Raw genomic sequence first — 23,360 nt, 5'->3', positions numbered from 1 at the left:
AATCATTTTGACACATTCCTCTTTGTATTGGAAAGGTCTGAAACTTCTACTGTATTAAACATTTGTGTTCTACTTTATCTTCAAAATACTTTTAAACTCTTAAGAATCAATCATCTTAATACATTTATAAAGACAGGTACCATTAATTAATACCTGTCAATAAATGGGGGAATTTTTTGCTCATGATTTTGAGTTCAGAGTAGTGCAGAGCTTAGAAATCTCAGATCATGTCCTTCTCTCTGTGGTTAAAAAAAACATTAGTAGAGCTGCCTGCCTATTCAGCACCTGAACCTTTCAGGGGGTTTTGTGTCCAATTCATACACAGTGCTAAAACTTTAAATGTATGTATTAAGACCATGGTGCTAATCACACTTACTAACAGTTGGAGAGAGAGTTCTGGAGAGAGTCCTGTATTTCCTATAGTTTACTGATGTATGCAAAGCAATTACTCTTTGTTGAAGAAACTTTGGAAAAAGGCATGTCAATATTCTTTACAAGACTATAACTTAAAATGTCGTTACCAGCAAGGCATTTCTATGGGAAGCCACAACCCACTGCAACCCATAAGTCTTCGTTATTAAGAATCTACTCCAACCTCTATTAAAATCAATGGAAAAACCTTTCTGACTCCAGTAGGTGCTGAATTGCTCAATAAAATGTAGAAAATACCCACAGGTTATTATTGTTCGTTCCCTAAAAACAGTCAGACAAAAGCTTACTGTTTTTCAAAATGTAATGTGTGTACATGTGCTTAGTTTCTTTTAAAAGCACTGAGGGATCCTGGTTCTTCAATAGACTGTTCACTGGAGTCAGACATTGGCAAACAACCCTCAGGGCTCAGGAGCTTTTACTAACAGACTTTTGTTCACACCGGCTAAGCCATTTAAATTTCATATGAAGAGCACACCTAAGATCTCTTTGCCGAGCTGTAAGGAAATGTCATAGAACCCAAAACGTAATTCCTGAAAACATAAAGGAAATTTCGCAATACAGTCACAGGGCATTAAAATGGTCCAAGATTTTTAAAGCTGGAAGCCATCACAATTCATCGGGGTGACCCCTTGCTTTGTGAAGGCGTTAGGATTTCCAACCCAATCATTTTTGTAACAAATGCAAAAACTTGGAGCAGAACAAGATAATATCTTTAGAAGGACAGATTTTATCTATGAGCTTCAACTGATGATGAAACAGAACAAATTTCTGTGGGTAATCATCCTTGCTTTTTAACACAGGTCCTTATTTTAAATTTCAGCAGGATCTTGCTGTGCCTTTGGAGGATTAAAAAGTCCTCTACCCAACTGACTCATCCTAGAAGGTCTATGAGCAGAGGCTGCATGTGCAAGTAGGAAAGTGGGGTTTTTTTTTAAAAAAAGGAGGTGATTGAAATATGCTGTGCAATAAGCGCTTTATATTTTCAGGTGAAGTTCAAAGCAATTGTAGGTGCTGGAGGATAAATTATATAAATGTTAGGCTAACAAAGCTGTCTTCCTGTAGATGCAATGCCTGGTTTCATATTTACAGGATCATTTTAAAGATTCCCTTCAACCAGCTCAACTAATGGCTGCATTTACCTGGAGAATGGTCTGAGCTTTAAAAAAAAAAATCACAAAACTTCACAGGCTTGGAATTCGTTTTATTTGGAAACTTGAAACACTTTATTGGGTCCTTGAAAACCAGTAAGTAAACATATAAGTGTTCATCAGCATTTTAGAAAAACATATTTGAAAATAGTTTTCAAAATTCTGTCTTTTGCTGATTTGGCCATTCATCTGAATTAGCTAACCACTGCTTCTCAATCATATTTCAGTACAGCTGGTTCCTGGCCACCCTCCAGGGGAGTGTGCAGGGGCTTCTCCATGTGGACAGACGTGGGTCCCTGTTTGTGCACAACTTTCAGAGCAGACAGAGCTGCTGACACTGTGGCTCCTCAAGGACTTGTGGCCACTTTGGCTCTGGCAGGTTTCCGTGCTTTCCTAGACCTTCACCTTGCTGTCACTGGTGGGAGATGGAGTTGCCAAACTGAATGCTACCTGCAGACTCCCACAGGACACAGATAACATGGAGGTCCTGATAGGCTCTTTGTGAAGAACTCAATAACTTAGAAATAGAAGTGTGGTAAGGAGAGGATTATGATCTCTGTTCTTTCAGTGTGGGAAGAATGGGCTCAGATTATGCCTGCTTTCATTACAGTATACACACATTTTTCAGCAGAATGTCTTAACCTTCAATATTGAAACTTGAATGAAACAAAATGAATTTTTCTGAGTCAAGATCCTCCTGAGGATTTAATCTCCAGCAGGATAATCACTCAAAATGGTCCCTTGTTACAGCAGTCCATGATCATGGTGTGATAATCTTCCACTCTGGGATCAAGGATGGTTTGGAGATGGCAAATTATTATTCTCTGCACCTGGCATTGCCCATCAAACTGGGAAAAGCTCCTGCAGAACATTTGGGAGAACAGATCAGTGGTTCTCATTCACCAGTGTAGGTGCTAGCAGAGATGAAGACTCCTCTGATAACATGTGAGCAGTGGATAGCAGTCCTGATTTGGATTTCAGTTTCAGATGAGTGCATATATAGTTCCTTCATTGCACCTGAAATGGCTGGTTTTGTTAGGTGGTGTATCAAAAAGCTGGTCTCTGCACACGCAGAGAACCACAGAGGAACAAATGCATATGGGAGAACCGCAGAGGTGTTTGGCTCAGGGCATTTCCAGGCACATTACAAGAAAGCCGTCAGCCCACTAACGGCTCATCTGCCCACTGAGGAAGCACAGAGGCATTGCATCAACAGGGCACCCCAAAAACACATCAGAAAAATGGGGCCCTGACTACAGCCTCCCCGAGGGCATCACAGGACGGTGATCACCCCATGAGCTGGGGTGACACTCTCCACATGAGCGGAGTGGGGAGGCTCTCAGAGCACTGAGGCGGCTTATACTTAGAGGTATGGGGCTCACTGTGGGGTGCAGGGCAATAGCCAAGTACAAGACTTATAAGATGTTCAATGGGTAACCAAAGGTGGGGAAAGGGAGGGATAAAGGTGAATTTGGGAGGAAAAAGGTTAGGAGAATACAGGGCTTAAGAGAATAAAAGTGTCTGGTCACACACAAGCAGGCTGCTTGTCTGACCTTGCCTTGTGCTGCATCAGCACAGCCCATCCTGGCTTCTCATTCAGCTCCATTTCTGATTGTTCTCATGTGTGTGTGTGTGTGTGCGTGCGCATGTGTGTGTATGGGGGTCTAAGTGCCAGCAGCTGCAGTGGGACTAGGGGTCACAGAACAGTCTGTGTGACAGCAGGGCTTGGGAGTCAGAGGCGGGGTGTATATTAGAGGGGTCTGTACCAGCCACTGGCATGGGACTGTGTGCCTTGAGGGCTCCTCACATGTCCATATGCAAGCAGGACCAGAGGCCGATTACTGGGTGGACTGTGCCTAAGCCCAGCTCCTGGAAGGATCCACACTACATATATACATATATATTTCAAACTAACAGACCTTTATCTGGATCAGCTAGAGAGAGGAGCAGGAGGAGGCCATTGGTGCTTGTGTAAATACAGTGGTTTCTGCCTAGGTTGAGCTGTCTATCTGGCAGTGTATTTATGAGCATAGGTGCTCTATACGTGTGTGTGTGTGCATCCCTATTGGAAGCACATGCTGCTGGTTGGCCCTGGGAGTATGGAGCTGCAGCCACCTTCTCCATGTTGTTGGCCTGCTGGATTCAGTACCATAAACCAGGTTTTGTTCTGATTTTTCTTGCATGACATCCATGCTTGTTTGTACATTTGCTTTGTTGGATTCAAGTGATTTTGAAACCAGTTATTAATTTTTATGTGCGTTTGTAATCGATGTTACATGTTTTTTGTGGTGTTGTTCCTGGCAGTCTTATCAAAGTGAAGAGCCAAATACAAGTGAATTCAGGAACAGTAGAAATGGCTTTAGGGGCTCTTTATCCACTGACCAAAACAATGTGGACAGGTAAAGCTCAACTGCTGGCACTGACACAATACCTGACAACCTTGGGAACCAGTACATCAAGAAAATGGGCTTCGATTTATAAGAGTTGCACATATGTAATTTTTAAACATATAAAGATGTCCCACAGAAATAGCTGAAACCACTCACATAATTCCACGCTCTTTACCCGATGAGAACCGGCTTTTTACAATGTGGGTATTCTGATTACCACTGAATGTCTGTGATTTCCCCAGCTCTCTCCCAGACCAATTATATTTGTTTCATTTCGAGTGTGTGTTGTTGGGAGGAGAGAATGAGGGATCTTTTGTTAAAATAGTTGTTGCATGGTTGGCTGTGCATGTTCTCTAGTTTGGCTTTTATGAATACCTGTCACTTCTAGACCCAAAGTCCTGTTATTCATCTTGCCTGCAGCACCTGCAGCATTAACAGCTGCCAATAGTGAGCTCTGCACCTGCAGGCTCCCCGCTTACAAAACCTATTTCACACTCTCTGGAGCAATATTTGTTATGACCAAGTTAACAAACACTTCAAACCCTGTAGATAGGCTGGTACCTCAAAGGCGTGGGCACCAACTACAAGCATTTTGGGATTTTAATATGTGAGTAACGTTGTCTCTTGTAAATTATTACGTGTAGATGAAATGCAGTTACTAATCTTTTTCAAAAAATGGTTATTTCACTCACAATTTTGTCATAACATCATACTTTTGCTGACATCTCAAGGAGACAGGAGAGTGGTGTAAGGGAACATGAAATCACAGTCACTTCAGTTTTTCCTGGTGATCTGAGTCTGCCACTCATTTGCTACACGGTCTTGCTCTTCAGAGGAGAGCTGCTGAAATAACTGTGCTTGATAAGGCTCAGAGAAGCAGAGTTGGGATCAACACTAGGGGATTGGCCTGAGAGCAGTCTGATTTTCATGTGGTATTGGGCAGTAGCCTCTTAAAATTCATTCCCCGTTTCAGCATCTCAAATTCAAATCCTCACAAGTCACTGGTGACTTTAAAAATCTTGGTCATTTTGGTAACAGCATTGTGTTTTAATCTCCACTTATAGTACAAAGTAATGTGTATCCTATTTGGTATCTTAAATCTGGCTACAATATTTAAGGCAGCAAAAAGCATCAGAACAAAATGGTTTTAAGTTATTTTCTTCAAAGTTTGTTGTGGTTTTGAAGATAACAAAAAAACAAACTATTTTGTTATGCTCCAAGGAAAACAAACCAAAACAAAACATGACAACAACAGCAAAACCACACAGACATGATGTTTTTTCCCTACTTTAGGCAGGGCTGATATTCAGTACCTTCTCTTCACAGGGTCAACAACCATCACCGATGAGATGGAGTTTTGTGGCAGATTCCCCTGCTCCCTCCGAAGACCGTCATTCACAGCACCCCCTGCACCTGTCCCATCCTGGCACAGCCCATCACTGGGCATTGCTACCCCAGCCTGGCACAGGGCCACCAGTTCAGTATCCCCCCACCTCACCCCACTCCAGCTGCAGCCGTGGGAGGAAGCAGCCACAGAGGGGAGGAAGCAGAAATACCTCCCCGTGCTGCTCCTCCCCTCTGCCACAGAGCCCCATGGCTGTCCCAGGCACAGCATGAACCAGGCTGTGAATGTTGCCACCTTGAAAGATCTTCACTGGTCTTTGCGTACCAAACCCACATGCTGCCTTGCTGTGGACCATGGCATCTACCCTGGAGAAGTTCATTCATTCTCTGGACCCCAAAGCCCTTCCCAGGGTCCTCCAAATCCAGTCAGGCATCTATTGTCAAGGTGAGCATCGGGTGCTTTCTGGCAGGGCTTTGCAAGTCCACCTTTGACGTTGGGTCCCCCCTTGGGACTGGGGTGTGGGAGAGGCAGAGGGAGGATGCTGACAGAGTTGTCTCCTAGCAGTTTCCCACCAGCTGCAATTTTTCCTTTGAAAAAACAGTGTAATGATCAATGACTTTGGAGATGTCTTTGGTATTGTGTGCCTCTGGTCTTCTCAGAGGCAGTGAGGAAGGAGCTGTAGTTAGTTCTGGCAGTATCCTGAAACAGGTACTGGAATTTGCTTTGCACTTACACAGAACTGTCAATGCAGCAACTGCCAATCATCTCACAGGGGTTAGCTGGTGAAACTTAGCTCTGTTCTTCCAGGCTTGGCATGAAGACGTGCTCTCAGTTTCAGAAATAAAGAACCAGAGCACCTGGAAAGTGACCATGTGGGACCATAAGGTTTTCTTGAAGTTCTGCCCTGCATTTGAGGGTACTTCAGACCCTCAACAATACAAAGGGATGGGTATAAGTCAGACAGCAGTATCACAGGGGTGATATTTTGCTGGGTTTTTCTGCAGTAGATCTTTTTATGGTGCTTCTGTTGCTGAGCTCTGCTTGTGCACAAAACACAGTGGAAGGGTAGTAAAGATGCTTGTACTGGAGGGAAAAGTTCTGTGTTCATTCAGGGTATGGACTTAATTGACAGTGAAAACACCATGCCAGGCCCATGTATTAGTCTAGAAAAAGAAAGTTACCTCCTGCCACTGCAAGGGAAAACTTGGGGTTACACCAGGTAAAACAGAGGGGAATTTATGAAATAAGTTGAAGCCTCAGCTTCAGCCAAATACCTGCTTCAGGATCCACAATATCTATCTTTACATTAATATAAAAATCCCCGTGCTGCTCCATAGCAGGAGGGGAGAGGAGGTGGCCACCATTGGCTATGGCCATGGAAAGTCTGAGCTGCAATCCTGGTGCTGTGGCCAGAGTGAATGATTCTTCCCTCCACAAAAACAGCCTTTTGGGGCAGAAAGAAAATGGGAAAGGGCATACTCAAGCTGTGATGGTAGTCAGTTGTCCATGTTCTACTGATGGCCCAAAGTGGCTGCTCTGGAAATTGCCTAGGACACATGAATATTACTGATCCATAAAAAGGCATTCTGGGAAACAAACTTGGCCAAAATCACCAGAAATGTTTGAAAATATGATTTGACATTTGGGCTGTTCAACTTTACATTTTAAAATGGCCCAAGAACTTGAACTGGATTAAGTGCTTGATAAGGAGTCTGCCACCTAAGTGGTGAGGAGCAGAATTTAAAATAAAAAAGGGAAGATCACCTCCTTAAATTTGAGTAGCCACCATATTTGCCTCTTTCCACACACCTAGGAAGCAGAGGTTATACAAATACAAGTTGTATGTCTATGTAGATATGCATGTGTGTACATATATGTATGTATATACAAAGTACTCTAAGATACATACAGGTATATACAAAATGCTATGAGAAAATTATGGTAGCCCAGCTGTCAGCAGGCTTCTGAATCCCTATATTCTGCATCATGCTGTTAGTGGATGGTAAAACTCATAACACTACGTCTTTGGAACAGAAGTATTTTTGTGTGTGCTTCCATTTACTGTGTAGACCTTTCTACATGAGAAGAAAAAAAAAAACAGTGGAGACATAGCCCACAGGTCATTCTGCAGCATTGTCACTGCATATGGGAGAAAAAGGCTATCAGCTGATTACTGTCTATAATAAAAGAGCCTGCAAAGCCATGGGAGGGGCTGGTTTTTGCCAAGATCCGGGAATTATTGCACTAAAAGTGAGAGCCCTTGTGTTGCGGTGATGCTTCATTAGTCTTCAGCTGCACCACCTCTTCCTGTCCTCTGCTACTGGTGGCTTCCTCTCAGCTGTGCTCACTAATGTTTCCACCACCAGGCTAGATGCAGCACTAACGTACATGCAGGTGTTTCTTGCTTACACAAGAAACAAGGCTGATACAGATGTGCTACTTGGATCGTTCCCCTCACAGTCGGCACATCCCCAGACCACTAGCAAATACCTAGAAACCCCAATGTCCACTAGGAGGCTTGTGTTAGTTCTTTTCTTCTTGCTTTCTTCAGAGGAAGCTAGAGCTGCTCGAGACACTCTGTGCCTGATGGGTTTGCAGGATCTAGGACTACAAAACACCTTCTCAACCAGATTCTCCCTTTCTCTTCCTCCCTCCCTCCCCAAGCGATCTGTCCACGTTGGATCTCTCCTGAACATTTTGCTTCCCTCTGTACCTCGCAGCAGGGATGAACACACTGTTCTGTGATTGCATTGTGATTTATATTGCATTTTCTGAAGATAAAGTAGTGCTTCCAAGAGAGTCTGAAGTAAGTCCTGTTATATTGCTAAACAGGCAAGTGGACCACTTTGTGCACTTTGAGTGTCCATTAGGACAACCATTCTTCAGTCCTTCCTCAGGCAGATCTGCTGCCCCCTCAACCACCCTTTTCATTTCTCTTCCCACGTGCAGTACACCAGCAATCACATTATGGGTAATGGCAGGTCTATTTACAGGGAACATGGGTTTATTGCTATGGTTGCAGGGACCAAATCAGAGCATTCGTGCACTGATTGTGGTAGCTCCCAACTGGCTACAAAGTCAGACTGGTCAGCTGAGTCCTACTTGGATTAGCCATTTTATGGAGTTGGATTTCATAGGAAACTTTAACCATGCTCAGCACAACATGCAGATAGTGAGAGAGAAGATTTATTTTTAAAGCATTACATGGGATTGTTTGAAACTGGTCATTCACAAGAGATGATTAATTTTCTAGTGTAAGAATTTAAAATAGCAAGAATTTGTGCATATAAAAACCTTATGTTTATTCCCTTCTCCACAACCCCAGAAAAAAGTGCAAGTCTTCTTAATGTCAGCTTAACCAGGTACATATTAATAGAAAGGCTAATAGAGTAAATGGTATACTAAATCCATTGGAGCTGTCATGTCAAAGTTGCAGCAGCCAACCAAAGAAGACTATCTATGTGGTAAGAAGACAATGGAGTGTAATTCACTCGCTCGTCTTCTCTGGTGAACTGTGTGCTGTGGGGATGAAACTTTCATTTACTCTATTCTGGAAGCAACATTTTTCACACACTGCACTTAGGTTTAAATGATCTTACAAATATAGGACTTGTAAATTAGCATTACTGTTCTTGATAGATTTGTTTTTCAGTACCTCTGGAAGCATAAAGGAAGTGTAATGCTGTAAGTCTTTGTAAGGATAGAAGTATTTTTTTCCATGTGGTGAGGTATTTTTATTAGAAGCTGCAAAGTCAGGCTCCAGGGAGAGTGGGAATTTGCTTCCCCCTGGGCAAGGTAAAAGCTCTAAAAGATCTCATTTTACCTTTGTACCCTTGTAGCACCGAGTACAATCTCAGTCTCTGTTTTCAGACCCAAGCCTGCCTGCTGCAGTTCTTGGTGGAAAGTAAGTAGAAAACATGCTGTGTGTATCCATTCCACCATTAGTATCTCTACTGGCCTATTAAAAGTTATGTTTCTGCTGCTATTAATGGAATAGTAATGTATTTAACTGTAGCTCTCCAAACTGCAAATGGACAGGACTATATAGACCCTGTTTCCATTCAGAATACTTTCAGCTAGAGTTGCTACAGGCAATTGAACTTTTGCTGTTGGTAGTGAATACCATGACCTAGACACCTTTCTGAAGTTACACTCCTGTTCGCCTGTCCGTTCTGGCTTGAAGCAGAGGGAAAGGTTTCCCTAGGATGATATCAGTGTTTTTCATGCTACACCTGGACTTTGGGGTTGGTTGAAGCCTTACCTGCTTTGCCACAGGCAGGAGAGTCAAGGTTTGAGGAATTTGTTCATACTCTCATGTTCCCAGAGCCCCAACCTGCAGTCACCACCTATGGCAGTCTGACACTGTGCAGGCTCAACAACATGGGGTTTTAGTAACAGCTCTGAGTTCTTCTAAAGTACTTTCAATACATTGCACTCAAAGGACCATACAGAAGCAGAGAAATTATTGTTATTCCTGGTTTAAACACAGAAATATAGATGAAAGGAGAGGGTGGTTCTTCAACCCCCTGGGATGCCTCTCGGGGCAGTTGCTTTGGACTCTGCTAGTCATAATATCATTGCTACAGAAACTGGACTGTTGAATCTCTGAAGGGATTAGTAACGCTGATTATAAATTGAGAGCAAGCTTGCCAGATACAGACATCTTGCTAATCAGCACTGATCAGAAAGGAACTACAGTGCAGACTGAAGTACATGACAACTTAATAGCTCATTGAAATATGTTATTAAAAAATTAAGCTACTGAAACTTCATTGGAAACTGATTTGATTGACTGATGGTTTTTCTTTGAACATTTTAGTAAATATTGATGCTTAGTGAGCTAAATACCGTATGACCGCTGAAGCTGACTTTTACAGATAGCATGCAAGTAAGGGCTTTCATCTTTATGTTACAAAAATTATGTCTGTTTTAATACTGATATAATTACTTTATGGGTAATTGAATTTAATATTCTGCAGGCTTAATTTAACCAGTGGCAGGACAGTAAAAAGTGTCGAACTTTAATTGTGATAAATGTAGAACTGCTCAAAGCACCTTTCTGCTGGTGTTTCTTGCCACTAGCCATGTTCTTTACTTGCAGCCTTCCCATTTTTGCTCTGCCTTAAACAGAAATCCCACATTGCCTTTTTTTTTATTCCCCTAAAGCTAAACGCACACATCAGTGATGGGATTAGGACCCCAAGGGTTGGGACTTGCCACAGTACAGGGAGAGTTGTTAGGTCTTCTCTGCATTTCTGCTCTGCAAAAGCAGCATATGTATTGTGCAAATCGCAGTGCCAGGACATCTCCTTTTTACAATGGACCTGTGAAACTCCTTGGAAACATTTATGCTGTGTTCTCTTTCTCTGAAGAGAATGGATCTGTAAGCTAGCAGCCTCCATCGCAGCAGGCTGGGAGTGCAGCAGAGCAGCAGGTTGTAAATGCAGTGCTCCATGCTCTGCTCCCTCTCCTGGGGGTCTGGAAAGTCTCACAGGGAGGAAATGGTGGGAAGGGACAACAATGGGGTCACATACATAGCCCTGGTTAATAACCTTCCAGATCTAAAGAATAAAGATGCTCAGTATTGCCAGGTGGGGATGCCCTCTCTGAGTGACTGCTTGGTTCTCTCTGACAGCTGCATGAGGGGTGATGTCAAGCAAAAACCCTTTATGATTTGCTCCTTCATTGGTGCATGTGCATAGCTCCATTGCAAAACTCTCCTTGGTGAACCATAAAAAACGTGAATATGCTTAGGCTTTCGGTTCCTCTTGGCTCTCCTTGCTGGTTGCGTATCCAAGCCTGCTCACCCTCTCCGCAGTTTCAGCCTTTCTACTTCTGTAACTGGGAAACAGCATTTTTCCAGAGTGGCTTCTGTGAGCCTTTCAGGGGAGGGATGGGTTTGGCTTAACCACTTATGAAAAGTCCTGTTAACCCTGTAACTGCAGCTAGGCAAACTGAATAGAACAAGAATCCTTATGTATAAAGTCTCAGCTGCAAGAAATCGCTCTCAATGCTAATAGTTAAAAAGCAATCATGTAGAATGGAATTATTTTTTTACTGTTTTTAAGTCAGCCTGGAGGGAAGAAGTCCTGCTCCCTTATCAGTGTGAAAAAACAGTGAATCAATGAAAACTAGAATATATGGTCTATAATTCATATGAATAAAACAAACAAGCTGCCCCTTCAGAATTAATAAAGGCACTCTTTTTCTTATAAAAAGCAACAACACAATTTAAACAGAGGCTAAAGCATGGACAACTTTCAACAGCTTTGATGAAGATAATTAGGGTTGTATTTCTTAGAGGTGGAAGATCTTTGCATTTACTGGGTGGAGTGTCATTTGAGTACATGCCAAAGGAGAATTGTACATGAAATGGTAGAAATTTGTAGTACGGTGTTTGCACTTGCTAATTTGCCTCATTTTTTTACAGAGATAGAAGCCAAATCTGTCCATAAAAACTGAAAGGCTTTTCCCTCTTGAACACAGTTGTTTCCCTTACTCTTGCTTGAACAGTCAGGAGCAAGAGTCCTAGGTATAGCTGGAGTAACAGATTGTTTGAGTTCTCTGTTGTGGTCAGTAGTCAGGACATGTTATTAATAGTAAATTTTCCCTATTAATATGTACTACTGAAACTCTCCTGCACTTGCTCAGATGGCTTCAAAAACCTGTTTTATTCTGAACAAGAAGGAAAGTGCCCTTCAGTGAATGCAATATGAGAACAAAACCTGAGTTTTATGGGTCAGATATTGCTCATTTTCTTCAAGATACTGCCCTCAATGGGATGACTCATACAGACAGAGTGAGAAAAATGTGACCCTGGGTAGCTGGCACTGAAGGCAAAGCTGTTTCAAGGATCTCCTTTGGGGGATTTTCTTTCTGTGACGCTCAGCTCCAAGTCTCTCTGTGGATGGCACAGGAGATGAGCAAAATACCCAAATTCCCGGGCTTGTCTCGATGCAAGGGTCAGCCGTCTGCCTTAGCTGGCTGAAGCTGCCCTCAACATGCTGGTTTCCTGCAGTGGAGAGGGGCCCCTGACTGGTGTTACACTGGGGCTTCCAGGGATGTGAGAAGGAGGTCTGTAGCAGGACAAGCCCTTTTTCCCTACAAATGAACCTGCCACCCTATAAAAACACCAATACCATTTTCCCAAACTCAGGCTTCAGGGAGATAAGGGTGACAACTAAAGCAAATGAAGGGGGAGGGAAGATCCTGGGGTAAACTTCTTGTGATATATAAGCCCATGACCATTGCTGAGTTACAGGGCTCTTGTGAAGTATTTTTTCTTCCATTAGATGGTGATTTATGCATGAGGAGACATGGCATCAGTCCAGGTTCACAGATTCTGGTTAGGTCCATTGGACACACAGTCATGGCACACAAGGCAGTGTGCTGTGATTGCAGTGGAGGAAGATACTTACATAGGTTTCCAATTCTGGGCTTTACCTGTGAAGTGCTCAACACTCTGACCTGATCCTGCAACTTAATTTAAGCAGCCTTCTTAAACCCAGTTCAACAAAGCACATGTTTGCTGTTAAACATATACTTCAATAACTATACCTTAAGTCAAAGTAATTAACACTGTAAAGAAAATGAATAAAACTGAATAAATTGCAAACAGCTGAAACAGTGACTAATGCTGTTCAAAAGCAGCTTTTGGCATTCTCTTCATTGCTACAGTTAATTCCAGCTTATGTGCGTAAACCCAAACAAAAGGTCAAAGATGTTGCATTTGGAACTGTGGTTTCACCTGCTCTTTCCATTGTAGTGGGTGCTGCATGCACAAAACTCTGCTGCCACGTGTAGACCGTGAGCCCTCCAGATAGATGAGAATCAGAAGAAAGTATTAAAAAAAAAAAAAAAAAGGGCCATAAATCTGTCAGGAAAGGAATAAATCAGAAACTGCTGCCGAAGTAATTTTTTTTTTTTTTTTAAATTCCATTATGATTGAAATGGCTTAAAGCACTTGACATTTAAAGTTTGACTTTATATAGCAAAAGATGAATCTTACAGCTTTTGGTTTTTGGTGGTTTTGTTCTGCCAAAAACCAGACCCTCTGCAGCTTAATTAGGTATGATCAAGATAAGATGCTTTCTTTGCACAGAGACTTTTGGAGGGAGTTCACCTCTGTGGCAATTCAGCAGCTGATCTCCTTGGACTATTTATGTCCCAGACTGACCAAACCTGCAGATTTTTCTTGCTTAGGACACATGTTAAAAGAGAGAAGAGCTGTTACAAAACACAGTAAGTTGCTCTGTCACTTGATAGAGGACCTTCTACACAAACTCATGCCACTTTCGTGACCACTGCTGCCCCTGAGTCTCTGGAACACCACATGGACACAGGGGAGCTGGGCTCACCCCCTCTCCATGGGTGCACCTTCTGGAGGTGGAAGGAAGAGGTGGATAAAAGCCATACAGGTGCTTTATGCTATCTGCAGCCACTCCCACAGCCTGGGCTTGCAGAGAGAAGCTGGCGCAAACATTCTTTTCCTGCCACTGAGAACATGATTTTCAGCTTCTTTGGTTTTTTTCTGTGAGATGTTAGTTTATTTGAGATCAGTGGGGAAAACCCAGTGTGCTGATCAGCCTCTTCAGTGCTCAGGAGGTATCTGAAAAAAAAAAAAGACACCTAACTTCTCACTATCGGAAACTGTTTGCTTTTTTTCTACTGTTTAATCAGAAGATAATATGATTAAAGTTATTAAGCAAAACTCTCCTCCCCACAACTTAAAACAGATCTCTCTTCTTGCCAAAGAGCATAAACTCTGAACAATTGGCTAACTCCCAAATAATGCCCGTAAAGAATGATATCTTTTTTATTGATACTAATTATAGATACATTATGCTTTTCATATTCCTTTGGGAGACTGTAGCAGCCTTAATAAACCTGTGATTTCAGCGGAGCTGTGTCACTGGGGAAAGTGGGTTGTAATTCTGGCTGAATGGCTGCACCAGGGGCAGGTGCCTTGATGTGAAAGCAGAACTATTTCACCAGCCTCTGAAACAGAGTTGACTCTGATTTGGGAAGACAGCACCCATATGAGCAACCGATGACAACATAATGGTGGAGAAAGCAGCACCGGGAAAAGGATATTGGGACAAAGTTCTACTCTTTCAGGACATGTCAGGAGATCTTTCATCTCCCTGCAAAGCAGCCAGGTTCACGGTTCTTTGGATCTTCTTTCAAAGACTGCTCAGCCTGCCAGCTGCAATGAATTCAGTGGGTGCTACTGAGAGATGAAAGGGACAATTTTTTCCTTCAAGGATTCAAACTCATGGGGCTGGAGAGTCAATGCCTAGTGTCTGTCCTGCAAAGTCACTTGTTTTTGTTAGGAGAAAGACTTGGTCTTTGTTAAAAAAAAAAAGAATGAGGGATATTTGGAAATGCTTAGCAGCACCCTGTGTAGCAGACAGACTGTTAGACTGGGAGTCAGCCAGCCTGGGCTTGAGCTCCAGGACTGTTGAATGGTAATCTGTGCCACCTTAGTCAAGCCTTTTGCTTTGTTTGCGTTGCTCTACCTAGGCCTCCTTGCTAAACTGCCCAGGGCCGTGTGATAAAAAAGAATTATGTACATGATGTATTATTGCTGTTTAGTCATGGACCTGATTTTGAGCCATGCTTTGTGTCAGCATCAGCGAAGCATTTGCTCCAAGAGCAGTCACCCAATGGGGCTCCAAGGTACTTGAGAAGAAAAAGGGAAATATTACTGAGACATTTCCTTGTATTATAAAATATTTCTGTCAGTGGTGCTCTCATATGGCCTGACATGAAGAATGACATTCTCTGTCTCAGGCATTCATTGTATTTATATTTTATGTTGTTGTTATTAATAGAAAAAGACTATTTTTGTACAAGTAATGAGAAATAAATCAAATAAAGGCTCCTGTTAGGGATGATGGTGGTGTGGCTGCTTAGCATTTTAGGGAAGATGGAGGAAAAAGATATTGAACTAATTCTTATGGTTGCTTTGATGTGATCACAGCAGTTGCTAATATGGATTGTCAAACTAGAGATGAGCTTATGAAAGGATATAAATGTGGTTTTTATTGAATAAAGTAACAATCCAGAAAAGGTGGTTTCAAAAGCAACAAGCTCTTTAATTACAGCCTTCAGGGGCATTGTTTGATCACTGTAAATAAGCTGCTTTATTCTGGTTTCTGCAAAAATGTTATTTTGCATTATGTTGCATACCTCTTTCTCAAATGAAAAAGATTCAGTCCTTAAGATTACTTGATCTATGTTTTCAATGTCTTACACTTTCTTTGTGGCTTGAGTGGGAAAAATACATTTGTTGTGCAACAACAAATAAAGGTACTAAAAGGCTCATTTTAACTTTAATTTTATTTTTCAATATGTTGTGTGTGGGGGCCTGCATCACTCAGCTAAAGTAAAATCTTTCACGGTCCCATTGTCACAAAGCAGATATTTTCAAAATGTTTTAAGACTAGTTATTGTGGCTTTTAAAGGAAAAAGCATTCTTATTGTCCCTTTTGAAAACTACACAGTTTCCCTCCCTCCCTTGTATCAACACAAATATTTGCTGCAAAATCCTAGATGACAAATCATATAAGTAACATTTTTCTTGTCTGAATGTAATCTTCATTGTACTATTCTAGGCAAGCGGCCAAACTAAGGCTAAAATCAGGGCTAAGGCAATCTAGTGGCAGACAAATATGTAATTAGAATCAATACTGTACGTGCAATTGCACCCACCAAAATGAATCTGTTCTTCTATGGCAGCAGAGTTTCATTTTTTAATGATTTTTTTTTTTTCCTTGCACCATTAAAAATGAGCCTTCTGCAATCATTGTCTCGGTCTGCTAACCACCTTCCTTCCAACCTCTTACCCTCATAATCTTTCAACCTTTTGGCCTCTTCTAATTGAATCTCATAAAGGAGATGGTACTTAAGGTCCTACAAGTTGCCTGTGAAAACTGTCATTCAGGTAGATATCTGTCTACATACCTGTATACACATATATCCATCTGTCTATCCACTAATATATATGTTTTACTACTGGTAAGATGTTGAAGGTTTGTCTCTGACTTCCGTAATCAGATGGAAAATGTGATGGCACATCCTCGTTATTCAGTGGTTATATGAGCAATTTATGCATCTTCTCTTCTGGGATGAAAGGTATTGTCCTATGGCCATGAGTTCTGGGATACTTGGGCACTCTCCACTTCTATTCTGCTAAAAACTTTCCTATCTTCTAGAAGACTTAAAGCATCCTCCCCAGATGCTTAATACCCTTTCTCTTGTTCATTTTTTTTCAAGAATAGGTTCAGCTTCCTTGGTATTATTATGATGCACTATCTTTGCTACAGGATTATGTACCCATGTAATGGTTTGTTTTTTGATGGTAGGACAACTAGCTCGTTTGATTTTCTTTCTTTTTTTTTATTTTAATTAAAAGCATAACTTTTTTTTTAGTTTTCATTTTCATCTCACTTTTTCCTAGAACTGATGCTTTCAGATGAATAATCTGTTTGTTTTCCACAACAATGTTATGTTTTGTTCTGATGAAAGACCCTGGGAGTTAAGGTGCTGTGACAGCCCTGTGCATCTATTCTGTGCACATTCCTTTGTGGCTTGCAGTCTGGCATTTATAATCCATCTTTTTTCTGAATGCATTATCTTGGCCCTTGATGTTTCAAACAGAGCCTGCAGCTCCATGTAATGCTTTTTGTAGACTCCAGTTTGAACTCCATATGCTTGTCTGCCTCAGGTACTTTCTCTCTCTTATGAGTGCAGATTTTCTTTTCTTGTGTATTTTACCCTTTTCTTGTAGTGTTTTAGAATTCTCTGCCATCTCTATGGTGCCGGACCACTGTTTACCTTGTATAGGTTGCTATTTGCATTTCTTATGTTTTGCAAATTTTGTTTGCTTTGTCAAAGGCTAATTTTGGTGTCATTCAATAACATGTTTTTGAGAGTTTGGCAAATTTAGTCTCTTATTGTGGATATCACCAGACTGGATCTTCAGCCTTGGACCTGTCACTAAGTGTTTTCACTTTTTTCAAGCTCCATTTATTTTGTGATGGAGGACAGGACTTTCTCAAACTCTCCACTGCACAATTTGTGGTGAAGCTATTGTGCCTATGGAAAAGCAAACCTGATAAAAGCAGTGAGTCCTTCAGAGCCAACCATGATCAGAAACAGGGACCATCTCTGCCTCCCCTCTTTACTTCTTCGTGGCACTGCTCTGCTGCGGGTATAAACCAAAGTAGTGGTTAAACAATCTTCAATGGTCAGCAGTTTTTCAAGAGTTTTGGCCTCCTGATTGCTCCATTCTTCCACTCAGGGCCATTGCTTGGTTTGCCCTGCTCCAGCTACCACGTTATTTGGAAAAGGCATGTGGCCAGCAAGGCCACCAAAGCTGCATGGCTCGGTGCCTGTGCTCCAATGGAGCAGCACTGCCTGCCTGTGGGTGCACGGGGGGGGCTGGCTGCACCAAGGGGCATGCTGGCAAAGGCTGTCTAGCAGAGATGAAAGCAAATGTGCCCAAAGCCCATAATTAGTCAATGTAGTTATTTTCATATGTTAAGTGGTTTCTCAGGGTCTGTTTTCAAGTGGGGTAATCTGGAGAATCTGGTTCTAAATCTGCACTGAAGATAAAAGCCTCTAGAAGCCATGATCTCCCATTTTGAGTAGGTTTTCACAAATATTTGTTTGAGGGTGAGAATATTGGAATTCTTTACTCATCTTTCCATGTTTCTGTAATGCAGAGCTCATCATGCTGGGTCCTCTGAGATTCCCTGTATCTAATAATGTCATGGTTACTTGTGATCGCTAGTATGTCTGATGTGAGGAGTGAGGTGGTTCGGCACAAAAGGAATATTACTCTCTTCACAGCTGCTCAATCTTTCTCTCCCTCTCACTCTAATATGAAATAAGTATTGCACACACACTTTTCTGACTGTCATAAAATATCCGATGGAGCTCAGCTAAAGCAATGAGAGCTATGATAATTCCTCAAGTGTTTATTAGAGCAGCAGCCAGCCTACTGATGGGAGCTGTAGCAATATCCAGTGGAGACATCTGAGTTAGTCAATGCTGAATTGCTCAGGGACTAAAGGGAGAGCAAACAATGATGCACTATATTTACAATAAGAAAAACAGATTGTTCTTTGCCAGTTCAAGGGCAGCAGCTCTCTTGTTCTTCTGCATAGTACCAGATTGGTTGAAAGGATGCAGAAACTGCATGTTCTTTCACCTGACTGTGGCTGATAATTGTGTGGCAGTATAATCCAGAATATCTCTGTGCTAATCATCATCCTGGTGTGCAACAGAAAGGCAGCAGCCTGTTAAAGGAGTTTAGAGCCCAAGTGCAATAGTCCCCTTGATCCTATGTAGGATTCACAGCAATGGAAGCCAGGCAATATTGCCAAGTCTAGCCTGCTGAAAGCATCTGCCACATGATTTTTTAATTATTTTTCTTAACCTAGATTCTTCTACATAGGATTAAAAATGTACATTATAATCTGTCTTTCTCAGGGGAACAGCTGGTGATTTCCTGGTGTCCATCTGAATTGTAGGAGCATTGCTCAAGCAACAGACTGTTTTGCCTGGACATGTCTTCACAACAGGGCAAACTTAGTTGCTCAGCGTTACTCTCATTCATCCTCCTGTCCTGACACAAACTCATTGTTCTGTGATACTCTACTGAAGCTTTGGGTTTAGGACAAAACCAGAGCAAGTTTTGCTCAGGCTTATATCCTGGTGACTGCCAGTGAGGCCAAGGTGGTAACCAAATACTTGTCACCAGCCAGTGCTGCAGCAGAGTTATTAAATAAGTCCCAAACTCAGTAAGAAATGCTTACTAGCCCAGGCTATGGTTGTGATTAGAATTGACCTTGAGTGAGCATTAGGAAAATCAGTTGGCTAATAATTATGCTTCTGATATGACACCTGGAAAAAAAAAATAGAGAAGGAAAAAGCGCAGCTTTTTTTTTTTGTCTCTTCAGCAGCTACAAGAACACCTGTGGACTACAGAGTGTTCCTTACTGTGGGAAGTGAGTTCTGCAGGCAATGACAATATTTTGGTACAGGCCATCTCAATTATTGATTGCTACTATATAACCAGAGGTCAGACTTTAAATATCTCTCATTGACGGAAAAAAAAAATAAAAATCTGTCTTCTCAAAAGAGATAAGGAGAGTTTGCTTCTTCTAGATTTCTGTCAAAAATATAACCAGAGAAGGGCAAAATTAGCCTTGCAAACCCTTTGGGGAAGGGAGAAATGGAAATGAGAAAAAAAGTATTTTAAGTAGAAGAGCATCATTAGTAGCTGAGCAAATGAATACACTCACCAATGCATTGGGAGTGGAAATGAGAATAAGGTTTCTCACCATAAGGGAAATGAAATTCTGAGGTGGGATTCCAGAAAGGGTACTTCCACATCACTTCAGGACAGAACTTGGTAAGTTCTTTGAAGGAACTGCACAGTATCAGAAGAACAGATGCTAGCATTAAAGTCAACATTTCTGATGTTCTGTGCTCAGTGTAATTCTGTCTACAAATGGAACTGAAAGAAGGTTTCATCAGCATGTTTGCTGCATTGCCTTTAAACATATACAATTAATTAAACCCATGCCTCAAAGCTTCTACTAGTCTCCTGCCGGGACCAGGAAGAATTTTCCTTCTTCCACATAACTTGGCTTTTGTTTTGGTTTTGCTTTATTCTTCCACACTGCTTCCACTTCTGAAAGAGCAGATATTGACCACTGTAACAATGGAGAAGGGAGGGTGATTTTTGGCAGGGCAAGCTGCAGGTCCATGTTTTGCTGAGGAAGCTCTGGAAAACTTGGTCGGATTGCCTTGTTCCGGTGCTTAAACTTCTGAACATCACAGACAGAAAAGGAATTTTTTCCTGCCAGGTCAGAATCAGTAGGTTTGTTTCTGCATGGGGCAGGGATTACCACTGTTAATTAGCCAGTTTTCCAATTGCTTGTACATTCTTCAGTTTTTCTGCTACTACAGAAAGCTCAAATGCTGGTTGCACTTTGCTATTCCCTGGTGTCTCCCTGGGCACCTTCTAGGGTCTGTATTTTTTTGCCTTCTGCTGCAGTCTGCTGTTTCCTATGGGATATACTGTGCGCTGCGCTGTGCAGAGGCACCTTTCCTGCTTGAGCATCATTAATGCGTGCTGCCTTCAGGAGGCAGTTCATGATGGCCCAGGCGGTCCTATGCTCTACCTTGTTGTGCTTTGGTCTAATAACCTGGAAATACAGACCTTGTTCTCCTTACATGCATCTCAACACAGTGTACACATAAAACTGACCTAGAGGTCACTGAAGGCACAAGACAGATTTTTTCATAACACTAAGGAAAAGAAATAGATTAGTTAAATCAGGATAAGTATTATTGCATATAACGTATTTTAAGTATTTTTACTTTCATACAAAGATGTAAAGACACTTGACAAAGTGAGAAAAAGCTGAATAATGCTTTTCTTCCCTTTTGTATTTTTTTCAGGCTCCATCTATGAAATGTTTGGAAATGAATGCTGCCTGTCAACAGGAGAAGTCATTAAAGTTATTGGCTTCAAAATTAATAAGCTCATAGCAAGTATCTGTGAGAATAATGAAATCAGCCGAATTTCAGCCAAAGTGGAATTACCACTAAATTTTCCTGGTATAGTATTTCATTAATACATTTTTGAGGAATTATAACCCTGAATAATCATCTTTGTTCATTTTATTGATTTACTGTCTTGACTGATATTCATTTGAGGTTACAACTCCACTGTCAAGGGTACAATTTTATCAGATGGCACAAGACACAACCACAACCAACTCATTTTTAAATTTCAATTCTTACAGTTCTTTTTCAAGCCTCGATAGAAATTATTAATGTCATAATGTTTGGTAGTAATGCTTTCTATACTTGAGGTCACTCAGTGTGAGAATTATTGCAAAAATGTTCTTTTCGGTCACTTACAACTTTGCCAAACTTTTTCTGAGCCGAAATCTTCCTTGCTGTGTTCTCAGACTATAATTTATTTACTATTACTATACTTTTATTCTTTTTATTTTGGAAAAAAAAATATTTTGAATCCTTCATTACATTTCGGTTTTGGTTTAATGACTCATTTTAATTTCAGTAGCCAAAGTGTCTGCCCCATGCCTGCAAACACAATTAGAGGAAAATGTATGTGTTTTTCTGCTTAAAAACCACTTCACTTGTTCTATAGAGAAATCTCAAAATATCCATATTTTGGAGGATGGACTTGAAATTTGGCATGTGGTACTGACTTGTTATTTGAAACATATCTGCCTCTATTCATGTTGCCTTGTGAGGGAGAACTGGCCAAATACTGTACCAAGGTATCTAGTCATCACATCATATTTATTCAGTTTTCAATTCTGCTCTCATCTCAATTCTTCTACTGTTAGAGCCCAGCTGTTTTACATAGGGAAGTGACTGAAGTGCAGAGGGAGAAGTACTGGACTGTGAACATCCATGTGTGGGAAGTGGAGGAGGCAAGTGAAGTTTTGAAAATGATGATAGAAAAAGGTTGGACCTTGGAGAAGGGCAGAAGGATGAAAACTTGATATGCGGAGATCAGGAACTGAAGACAGTGGTGAAGGTTGTACCAGCATCAGAGGAGGCCTGCACTCACACAGAAATACACATGCAGGGCATTTCTGATGCTGGGAGTCTTGCAGGCAGCAAAGGTAACAGGAGCCCCTGGCAAAGAAGAGATGAGTGGGCTGGAAAACAGCATGAGGAGGCCAGTGGGATGTGGAAGGCAGCCTGTGGATGTCTGGGAGAGAACTTACAGGACACCTGCATGTAAGAAACACTGGGACAGAGCACACGCAAGGACTCAGTAGCCCTAGAAAGCCTGAGATCACACGCAGGACCTACTTTGGTCTAGCTAACACAAAGAATGAGACTGCAATTTTGTAGGGAAAAACAAAAGGAATGCAAACATTTAATTAACACTGTATTATGCTGCAAGTACATGCGTGGTGAAACTGATACTGCATGGGGAAACACAGTATGGGTGTTTTCTATCGTTTGACTTAATAACCTCAGTGATGTTCTTCTAATGTATTGCTGAGCAAGTGAGACTGTGTGCACACGGATATATAACATATGGTTTAGGTTATGCCACTGCTCAAACTGGTATGTCCTTTCTCTGCAGAGGGAGAAAAAACATACTTCTTGAAGCAAATGAAATGTAAAAGTGCATGGGAATGTAATATTTCATCTGAACTCCACAGAAAAATATCTTCTGCTGTGCCTTCATTTTCCATCTCCAATATACAGCTTTCTTTCCGAAATAGTTCTATATATAATTTTCTTTTTCTCAGTAGATCCTTAATTTACTTTTCTGTTTTTCTTACTTGGTGAATCAGAATCATTTATATGACCACTTATTAAAAGACTTTTTTGGAATGCCATTTTCAAGCACTCATAGGGCCCGAATATAGTGATCAAAGACATTTTAATTATCTGTGGCTATCTGAAGTACTGCTGTACTGTGAACTCTCAAGATATTTGGTATTTTTCTTGAAATCCAAGCTTCTTTGCTGTTATTAAAATTTCTTCTATCTCTAAAATATATATACATATAGGAAGTCATATTCTAAATCTTGATTGACAGATGAGTTTGAACATTTGAGTCCTAAAATATCCAATACAACTGAGTGATAAAAGTAATCCTACATTTATTAATGTTGAATCCCCTGATTTTCAGTACAGAATGACTTGTGATTTCAGGTGCTTGAACCTGGTGAATCTGGATTTGTTTGCATTCAAGTGATCTATTTAACAACTTGGCATTTGGATGCTGTTGCCCTGTTGAGCACATTTTCAAATTCAGTCTCATCACTACAATTTGCATGCATACTTATGAACTCTCCCTAACAGTGTTCTAGAAAACTGGGTTATTTCACTAGAAAAATAAATTCAGAATTCATTTTGCTGAAATTTATCATTATTATCCTCCACATGACGGGTATTACTGAACAGCGGCACTGAAGAGGGGCATAATGACACTTCTTATTAGCCCAACAGGGAGCACCGCTCTCTTGT

The 23,360-nt window shown here is 41.3% G+C and overlaps 1 protein-coding gene across 3 annotated transcripts in view; it reads left to right on the top strand.

Annotated features, from left to right (window-relative positions):
* The first annotated feature begins 5,549 nt into the window (after window positions 1-5,549).
* Window positions 5,550-23,360, top strand: part of THEMIS (thymocyte selection associated) — an 86,624-nt gene continuing 68,813 nt past the window's right edge. For 2 of the 3 annotated variants that reach the window (XM_065056883.1, XM_065056882.1), the window contains exons 1-2: window positions 5,550-5,759; window positions 20,793-20,951. In XM_065056883.1, the coding sequence (XP_064912955.1) occupies window positions 5,669-5,759; window positions 20,793-20,951 (250 nt within the window). In that variant the 5' untranslated portion in view covers window positions 5,550-5,668. The remainder of the gene's footprint in view (window positions 5,760-20,792; window positions 20,952-23,360) is intronic. The other variant, XM_065056884.1, reaches the window with a different exon arrangement.

This window comes from Columba livia, chromosome 3 (assembly GCF_036013475.1).
Source record: "Columba livia isolate bColLiv1 breed racing homer chromosome 3, bColLiv1.pat.W.v2, whole genome shotgun sequence".
Classification (NCBI taxonomy): Eukaryota; Metazoa; Chordata; class Aves; order Columbiformes; family Columbidae; genus Columba; species Columba livia.
Note: the sequence above shows the minus strand (reverse complement) of the source record. Positions and strands in the feature narration are given on the sequence as shown.